A 10,127-nucleotide genomic window follows, 5' to 3' on the forward strand; every position below is an offset into this window, starting at 1 on the left:
TTCATTCATTCATTCATTCATTCATTCATTCATTCATTCATTCATTCATTCATTCATTCATTCATTCATTCATTCATTCATTCATTCATTCATTCATTCATTCATTCATTCATTCATTCATTCATTCATTCATTCATTCATTCATTCATTCATTCATTCATTCATTCATCCATTCATTCATTCATTTATATTAGTTTTATTAGTGTTAAATGTATTTATTTATTTTCAGTTGTTTTGTTTTATTTGTTTAGGTTTAATGTATTTTCTTCATTCTTTCTTTCTGTCTTTCCTTATTTATTCATTCTTATGTTCTTATTTTTGTACTTATTTATTTTTGTTTTCATTTGTTATTAGTTCATTTATTGTTTATTTTGTTATTGTGTTATTTTATTTGTTGCATTTATTTATTTATTTATATTTGCCTTTATTTGTGTTTATTTGTTTAGGTTTTATTTTCTTTATTTCTTTCTTTTCTTATATCTATCTATTTATTTTATTTTATTTTATTTAAGTTTTTATTTATTCATATCTGGTTTTATTTTTTTATTTGTTTATGCTTTATTTATGTTTTTTGTATTTTTGTTTTTGTTTATTTTTAACTTAAATTAAAACATGTAAAAAATATATATATTTTAAAAAAGTAATTAAATTGACAGACTTAATATATTTTTTAAAAATGTGTTCATTCTTATATATTATATCAGATTAACATTGCCAGATATAGCCAGAATTTTAGTTGTGCTAGTTTGTTGCAAGCGACCGTTATTTACATAAGCTTTATCTCTTATTCATTTGTTTTATCTGTAGCATCTCCAGATGACCATCCAGGCCCTCCAGGATGAGCTGCGGATCCAGAGAGATCTGAACCAGCTGTTCCAGCAAGACCCCAGCGTTCGTCCCGGCGAGCCCCTGACTGCCGAGCTTACCGAGGATAACTTCCAGCGGCTGCACGGTGAGCATGAGCGGCAGGCCAAGGAACTGTTCCTCCTGAGGAAGACTCTGGAGGAGATGGAGCTGCGCATCGACACGCAGAAACAGACGCTCTGCGCTCGAGACGAATCCATCAAGAAGCTCCTGGAGATGTTGCAGAGCAAAGGGCTGTCGGCCAAGGCCAGCGAGGAGGACCACGAGCGGACACGGAGGCTGGCTGATGCTGAGATGCATATCCATCACCTGAAAAGCCTTTTGGAGCAGAGAGAGAAAGAAATGGTCTTGCTGAGAGAGGTGAGAGTGCTAGTGAACCTCAGAAAACCATCAAACAACACTTATGCAACTTTTAACCTATTAAATGGATAGTTCACCCAAAAATGAAAGTTTGCTGTTAATTTACTCCAAGATGTAGGTGTTTTTTTTTTTTTCTTGAGTAGAACAGTAAAGAAGATTTTTAGCTGAAACTGTGGACCTTGGTGATTCATAAAATGCAAGTCAATGGCACTTGAGAGCCAAAAAAAAGCATATACAGGCAGCACAAAATTAATACCCGTGGCTCCTGAACGATCAGTCTGTGCAAGAAACTGAACATTATTTACAACAGCATTTTTGGGTGTACTATCACTTTAAGATAGTATTGCTTTTCACTAGCATTACCCAGCGAATTTTAGACTAAGATACTCTTCTCCATTCTTCAAATACATAAAACATTAGCCTCTATAGAGTGTAAACCCTGTGCTTATTCAAAAAAACAGTTCTTTATTTACCCTTGCATCGCAAACAAGCAGAGATCATCTCCAAACTTTGTGAGCGGTGCTTCGTTCAAGATCGGTGGAGATTTTGGTGACAGTTTGAGAATCCAGTGGCGTTATGAAGTTCAGACACAAGCACTTTTTATAATTTTTTCACTGGTGAAATATTTGTAAAACCAACAGAAAGACTTAAAGAGTGACCAATAGCATTTATAATTTATGAAAAATCTAAATCTTTTTTTTTTTTATGCCTGGTGTGGCCAGAACAGACATGTAAGTTGTGACCAACCAGAATTACTGATTTGTTTAAGTCAGAATAATTTTCAACCTGCTATTTTGTTGCACTCTGCATCCAGTTTTTCGTAGCTAATAAATGGCCATCTGTGTTATTTGTTTGTATATATTTTTTCTAATTCTGAATTTCCTAATTCAGTGCAAGTTTAAGCTAATTGAATCAAAACAACCAGCAAACAGTATTAGACTTGTGTTTAACCCTCTTAGTGCTAGACATGCAGGAAAAGCCTCTATTTAGGTCACTGACCCTGACGTGTAATTAGCTGGCCATGTTGTGAAATTTCTCCGCGCACGTGGAGCGTAAGTAAAGTTTGGTGGTACCAGTTTGGAGTACGATGTAAATAGATGCTCTGCTGCCATGTGGACCTTAACCACTGCCCGCCTGTGAGAGGAGCTTTTTTATAGATATAATACATATATCTGTTTTTCTAGGCACATTCGTGAACAGGAATGTGTGCCATTCAGAAGTATATCGAGGGTGCTTTTAAAATTCAGGTTCTGAATCCAAAATTCTGTCGTCATTTGCTCACCCTCATGCCATTTGATGTTCTGTGGTGCGTAAAAGGAGATATTTTGAAGAATGTTTCAGCTGTTCATACCATCCAAGTTCAAAAAAAACATTATTATTATTTTTCAAAATATCTTCTTTTGTGTTCCACAGAAGCATGTCATACAGGTTTAAAAAGTGGGGTGAGTGAATAAAGGATTTTTAAAATTTACAATGAAATGACATTGAAAAAATTCATATAAATGCTGTAAATGTATGTATATGCTGAAAAAAAAGTAAAAATATTGAACACTTCGAAATTAATGCTGTATGTCTGGTTCAACATATACTTATGGGTTCAAAAGATTGAACTGAGGCAGTGTGTTAATCTCCGTCTGTCTGTCTGTCAGGTGGAAGGTGTGGGGAAGTACTTTCGGGAGCAGCTGCTACAGTCTCGTCACAGGGGGGCGTTTGAACTGGCCTACGTGGGTTTTGTTCAGCTCACTGAGATGCTCTGCAGGTGAGAGATCTTACCCAATCAGTGTAAATAGATGCTCTGCTGCCATGTGGACCTTAACCACTGCCCGCCTGTGAGAGGAGCTTTTTTATAGATATAATACATATATCTGTTTTTCTAGGCACTAAATGCTGCAAATGTATGTATATGCTGAAAAAAAAGTAAAAATATTGAACACTTCGAAATTAATGCTGTATGTCTGGTTCAACATATACTTATGGGTTCAAAAGATTGAACTGAGGCAGTGTGTTAATCTCCGTCTGTCTGTCTGTCAGGTGGAAGGTGTGGGGAAGTACTTTCGGGAGCAGCTGCTACAGTCTCGTCACAGGGGGGCGTTTGAACTGGCCTACGTGGGTTTTGTTCAGCTCACTGAGATGCTCTGCAGGTGAGAGATCTTACCCAATCAGATTGCTCGACCTAACCCAGCAGCTATATATTAATGATTAAAACACACATACAGACTCATCAACTCTCTGTCCAGTAAAATACGCCCCTTGTCATTATAAAATTCAGGATGTTTTCAACCCAAAGGCCTCAGTCAGAACAAGTGTGCATCTTTATAGATGAGGGAGTCACGAGGACTGCTCCACCAGAGCCCCTGATGTTGTGCTTGGCAGTAACGTTTCATACCTGAATGAGTCCAGCCCTCCTCCTCCTCATTCCTGCTCCCTCTCAGGTGCTGGGCTGGAAACCAGCACTGCTCCTGAAGGACAAGCTTCAAATGATCAGGAAGTTTAAAAACTGTTAACATCTGGAAATGTGAGATTTAATGAGCTTCGGAATGTGGTCTTTGTGCAGAAGTTAAGGATATTGACCCGCTTGCTGCCACAAGTGTGACATGAATGGGACATCAGATCACTTCTGCTGCTGTGGAGTTGCAGAGGGAGCGTCTTTAATGATCTGACTCCATTCCTGCCTTCTGCTTTCCTCTTCTACTTTTAATTTGCCTCTCTGCAGTTTCTACTTTATTTTCATGAAACTCTTTTGAATTGTGAAAACAGTCAATATCCAGAGCTATTATCATAAACCTAAACTAATAAAAATAAATGTTGGTTAACTGAAATAAAGCTAAAATTAAATGAAAATATTGAATTAAAAACGTATTAGTAAATTAGTTCATGAATTATTAAATTAGTTATTACTATTGATTAGTTTATTAATTATTTTCATGAAGTCATGACATTAAATATTGCATGCATTGCAAAAAAATGAACATCATCTTCAGTAGTTTTATTTTCTAATACAAATATACTTCCTTAAATCTAGATACTCAAGATGTAAAATTAAGACTTAAAAAACTGAACAAAATTAAGCAAGTTTATGCTTAAAACGATAAATATCTGTCAATGAGGTATATAAACCTTTTGTTTCTGAGCCCATTGGCAAATATTTTTAATCATGAACTCTCTTCACTTTGGTCAGAAAACAAGTCATCTTATGTCATTTTGCATCTCACGTAAATGTATCTTGATGTAAGAATCTTTAGACATTTGCACTGGAAAACAAGACAAAATTACTGATGAGCATTTTTTTTGCAGCAGCAGAAGTACAATAAAAGTTATTTCCATATCCATATTTAAAAACAAAAGAAATAAATGTAAAAAAAAAAAAATCGAAATCATGTACAATTGTTAAAAAACTATATACTATTTTTTTTTATATAAAATATAAAAATAAAAGCTATTTAAAAATGATCATAAAAACTGTACAAACAAACAACATAAACAATACTAAAATAACACTGGTTGTAGATTTTGTAGTCTGCTAGGAGTGATAAATACAGTATATACAATAACAGAAGAGACTCTTTTACTTTATTAAGACTTGCAACTGAAATTTGAAAGTGAGTTTGGTGAATCTTTGCTGTATAAATGTCAACAACTAATTGTTTCGTCATTTACATTCGTACGACTTGAGACAAGCACTGCACGAGTTAGTTGTTAATCGCAATATTAGTGCTGCCAAACTCGCTCCGGTAATGAGAAATGGTGAAACGTAGGTGTATTGTGTGTTTGGGCAGAGATTAAAGTGGAAAGTTATTGGGCTGCGTATCTGAGAATGAAAGAAAAGTGGGCATTACATATCCTAATGAAACCAGAACCATACCCATAAAAGGTCCAAAACAGACAAAAAACGTGCATGCAAACAAATGCTCAATCCTGAGATTGTAACATTTCTTGAAATCGCTGAGGAAGCGTTTGTGATGGATCGGCCTGCATTAGCAGTTGTGTCTGTATGGAGTCTTAGAAGTGCTTCTGGAGGAAAAGCATTGCTGTGTGATTACACGGCTCCACCGGCAACCACTAAGCCTGTCACGAGGTGTTGATTGTGGGGCGTTCGACGGCTGCCTTTTGAAGGTTTCCCCTTGTGTTTGGGGTCGTGAGAGGTATGTGTGAGCCCGGGTGCTCTGTGTGGTTTAGATTGTTTGCTCCAGCACGTCTGGTATAACGGTACTTTTCATAACGAGAGCCTTGCATTTTTCTCCGCTCTCAAAGTGGGCGTCCTGCACACGCTTGGGCAGCTCCTGCTGTGTGTTTGTGTGTGTGTTCAACCGAGGTTTGCAGTGTAATTACAGTGCTTGCTTAGGCAAGCATCTCTATTATTATTGCTCATACTTTGGAATAGGATTTTGAACAAACCTTTAACATGAAGAATAAATCGTTGTGCAACTCATCCCATACAAACAATACTTCGAACTTTGTGCTATGAACATGAATGATCCCTCAAATTGTGTGGCTTACTGAGATTTCTTTTCTTAATCACAGCTTTGCTGCTGAAAAATAATTTTCCTGTAGGTTTGGCCTCTCTTATGATTTTGGTAAGAAGTCTGTTTTGCTCACCAAGGCTGCATTTATTTGACCAAAAATGTAGTAAAACTTATAATATTGTGGAATATATATTTTTTTCGATGTCAAATAACCGTTTTCTATTTTAATATATTTTAAAATGTAATTTACTCCTGTAATTCAAAGCTGAATTTTCAACATCATTACTCCAGTGTCACATAATCCTTCAGAAATCATTCTGATATGCTGCTTAAGAATATTTCTTATTATTATCAAACAGTTGTGCTGCTTAATATTGTTTTTGGAAACCATGACTGACAACAGAGTCTGCCAATGTATGGTTCCACAAAAACTGTTTATAAAAACTGATGTTAATCTTCACAACTTTTCCGCTGTAGTATAACTTGGCTCTAGTCTGACATTTTCCACGAACGAGTGTTCAAATTCAGTTCATTTTATAGTCTATGTTTTGAGATCACATTTGGATGTGATTAGATTTTTCGATTGCTTTGAAAACTGTGGATAATATCGCATCAGAGAAAACGGAGAGAAAAATGTTTGAGAGACACTGGGAACCACACAAACTTGGATACCAACAGTCTTCAGAATTCCACAACAAGGTCTTATGTGGGTTTGTTGTAATCTGTGTGTGTGTGTGTGTGTGTGTGTGTTAGGAGTGGGAGTGCTGCACTATAGCAGCTGCCAGCACAATGGCTGAAGGAGGTTCTTGAGGAAGTGAAAGCCAGTGACCCCTCCTCTAAACTGTGTGCGACCCGCCGCAGTGCAGGAATACCCTTCTATATACAGGTTAGTACCTTGGGCCTCCTTAATGTACGGCACAGACCACTATACCCCCCCCCGATTAACACGATTAAAATATTTTAACGCAGTTAACGCACTGGCCCTGCCCCCAGACCTGTATGTAAAGAAATGATAGCCCTTTCTTCTTGTATGAATTTTAGGGCTGTCAGTTTAACATCGTGTTAATATAATTAATTCGTTTGGAAAATTAACACGATTAAAATATTTTAACGCAGTTAACGCACCCGCCCCGCCCCAGACCTGATCTTCATCTCATATTTCATACAGTTGACGAATATGATGCAGGGCAACAACTCACTGCGTGGTGTACAGTAGTCCATAAATGCAGTTATGTGCAAGATATTGGGGCAAAAAATGCCCCTGTATGAGTTTGTCTCATATAAGCGATATCACAAGAGCAGCGTGAGTGGTGTTTTTGACCCGAATAGCACGAGTGCAAATGTGATTTTATTCAACAGTTCAGTAAGTAAAAACTTACTATTGTGTTATATTTTAGACACAATATTGTCTGTTTTTTGCTAAATTTTACCAAGCCACAGCAGAACTGTTGTGCATCTCTTGACAACACTGGTGATTTCTGAATGATTCTGCATTTCGAATGAATCTGGTGAACCAATGATTTAAAGCCCCATTCATAAAGAGCCGTTTACTTCATTTCTGAATGAATCAGCCATTTGAACAAATCAAATGAATGAATAAATGACTCAGTAACTTACTCATAAAGACATTTACTGCCACCTACTGGCAGTTTTAGTTTCTTATTTAGAGTATCATTTCATTCAAATAAAATAAAATAAATACAATTGCCATATTAAAAAACTACATTAAAGGGATAGTTCACCTAAAATGCAGCTTCATGTCGTTTCGAACCTGTATGACTTACTTTCTTTTGTGGAACATAAAAGAAGGTATTTTGAAGACTGTTTTGGTAACCAAGCTGTTTTGTTTCTCAAATTATCTTCTTTTATGTTCCATCATGGTTTATGTAAGGCCATTTTAGCCTAAATGTGTAATAAATTTCATGTTGAATCAAATAAAATATTTCTTTTGAAAGCTACTTTTTGTAATATCTACTTGATGCTTTTCTCATGTAACACAATAATGGCTTTAAATGATATTTTGGTGGTATTTTCACAGCCTAATTTCATTTGCGATTAATTAGATAAATTAATCGCCACATCATGTAATTAATTAGATTCAAAAATTGAATCAATTGACAGCCGTAATAAATTTCTAATTTTGAAGTTGACAAATAAGAAATTTACCCTGTATATTTTCTTAATGCATCTTTTTTTTTAAGCTTGTAATTTTTAACCATTGTTGTAACCTGATTTTCCTGTGAAATGACATATTTCTCTCTGATGACTTATACCAGACTTCTCCAATCATTTAGTCCGCTTAAACGCCAAATACTCCTGTAAATAGGCTATTTTTACAGTGACAAACAATACTTTTCAAAAGTATGGAGTCAGAAAGATTTATTTGGAACAAAATTATACTTTTATTCAGCGAGGATGCATTAAATTGTTTCAAAGTATCAGTAAAGACTTTTACATTGTCAAAGATTTCTCTGTCAAATAAATGCTGTTCGTTTGAACTTTCTCTCATCAAAGAATCCTGAAAAAAATTTATCACCGTTTCCACAAATGTATTAGGCAGTGCAACTGTTAATAACATTAATAATACATTAATACTATTAAGAAGAAGAAAAAGAAAGAGGCTTCTATGATGAAGTGCAGTTGCAGCATTTATTAGCAGGGGCTATGAGAACATAAAATTACTTTGATAAACCTTTAATGCCTAGAGGTACTTAACTGTAAAATTCACCACAAATGTGTGCGATGTTCTAGTCGCATAGCACCTCTATAATAGTCATGCTTACACAAATAAGTAATAATCTGACAATCTCTGAAGAATCTCCCACTGTTTCATTAGTGTTATTTGAACATCTGCGGATCGGTAATTGATTCCGTATAGTTTTTATGATGGAGATCTTCCCCAGTGGACAGTCCTTTGAGAGGTCAGAATAGCTGAATACTGAAGTCAAAGAAAAATGAGCTTTGGATTTGAAACGCAAGACAATGAGAGGGTTTTAGGGAAGAATAAGACACCGAGAGGATGGATAAACTCAACGCCTGGCATAAGCGCACATTCCTGTGGTATGTCCCGGAAAAGGTGGTCTTGCGCGATGAGTTCACACCCTTATGGCACGAGGACAAAAGAACAGAGGGCATATTCGGTTACACACCCTGAGTCATTTTTCCTCTGTCATGCTGCCATTCACTGGCCCCGTCTTAAAGGAATGTCCTGTCTGAAATACAGCTTAAAGGACAGTTCACCTAAAAATGAAACTTCTGTCATCATTTACTCACCCTCATGTCATTCCAAACCATGTCAAATGTGTGGGAACTTGCCTGTTAATCTTCCATGAAAGTGTTAGCTGTGATAACATTGTCTCTTTTTAGGCCCTGCTGTCCTCTGAGCCCAAATCATCCAGCTGTGGACTCCTGAAGATGACCATGAGATCTCTGACAGCATTGGCCATGCCCTCTAATGATGGAGATACTGAGAGCAGCTCTGTGCCACAGGTGGACACACACACACTTCATCTCTAAGAGAAACATATGAGTAGAATCAGGCCTGTTTAATGGGTCTTTGTTTTTTCTGCACATACAGGTCCACGCTCTGAACATCCTGAGGGCTTTGTATTGAGACACACGTCTGGGGGAGAACATTGTGCCGTTTGTGTCAGAGGGCATGCAAGGTGCTATCCTGGGTTTCACTTCTCCTGTGTGGGCCGTGAGTATATCCTTTTTCTTATTTATATACAATGTTTGTGTAAGTTCCTTCGATAACAAAAGTATGTTTTGTTTTTTTTGACTGCAAAATGTGTATCTCAAAGTACCATCATTTACCAGCTGACATAACATACCAATGTCTTTAAAGTAGTTTGATATGTCGGAGCTGTGGTAGACCAGTTAGCTCAAGCTTTTGACTTGTTGACATGTGGCAACCTCACATGGCCACACAATAACTTCCTGTCATTCTTCACTAAATCTGCTCATTTACAAGACAAACTATAAAGTACAGTGACATATTTAGACGCTTATATTGGCGCTTTTCAAATGCATGAATGCCATTTTATTAGATATTGACATTTAATTTTAATGTAACATATAGTATACACTATCAAGGTGGTCAGTAAGATTTTTTAAAGATGCATTAAATTGATCAAATGTAACATTGTAATGGAAGTAACTTTTAAATTGTTACAAAAAAAATCTATTTCAAATAAATGCATCATTAAAGGTTTAAATCTGTGATTTTGGTGGATGTGATTTATTAAATGCAGCAGTATGTTTGCTGTATGCATGCAGATACATCAAAGCACACTGCTGAATACAGTATCACAAAATTAAATACTTTCCATTTTCAGTGTGACGAATGACTACATATATATTATTAGCTGTTAATCTTTTGACTCATTATTTAATCAGTCCGAAAAAAAAAAAAAAAAAAATAAATATATATATATTTAT

At 36.0% G+C, this 10,127-nt stretch overlaps 1 protein-coding gene across 1 annotated transcript in view; it reads left to right on the forward strand.

The window, feature by feature from the left end:
* The window catches only part of LOC107678511 (thyroid adenoma-associated protein homolog), a 56,040-nt gene that overhangs the window by 31,099 nt on the left and 14,814 nt on the right, over positions 1-10,127 (forward strand). Inside the window, exons 13-16 of the mRNA XM_016473785.1 lie at positions 2,874-2,983; positions 6,441-6,573; positions 9,054-9,176; positions 9,265-9,387. Coding sequence (XP_016329271.1) covers positions 2,874-2,983; positions 6,441-6,462 — 132 coding nt within the window. The 3' untranslated portion in view covers positions 6,463-6,573; positions 9,054-9,176; positions 9,265-9,387. The remainder of the gene's footprint in view (positions 1-2,873; positions 2,984-6,440; positions 6,574-9,053; positions 9,177-9,264; positions 9,388-10,127) is intronic.

This window comes from Sinocyclocheilus anshuiensis, unplaced genomic scaffold (genome assembly GCF_001515605.1).
Source record: "Sinocyclocheilus anshuiensis isolate Anshui unplaced genomic scaffold, SAMN03320099.WGS_v1.1 scaffold536, whole genome shotgun sequence".
In the NCBI taxonomy this organism is placed as follows: Eukaryota; Metazoa; Chordata; class Actinopteri; order Cypriniformes; family Cyprinidae; genus Sinocyclocheilus; species Sinocyclocheilus anshuiensis.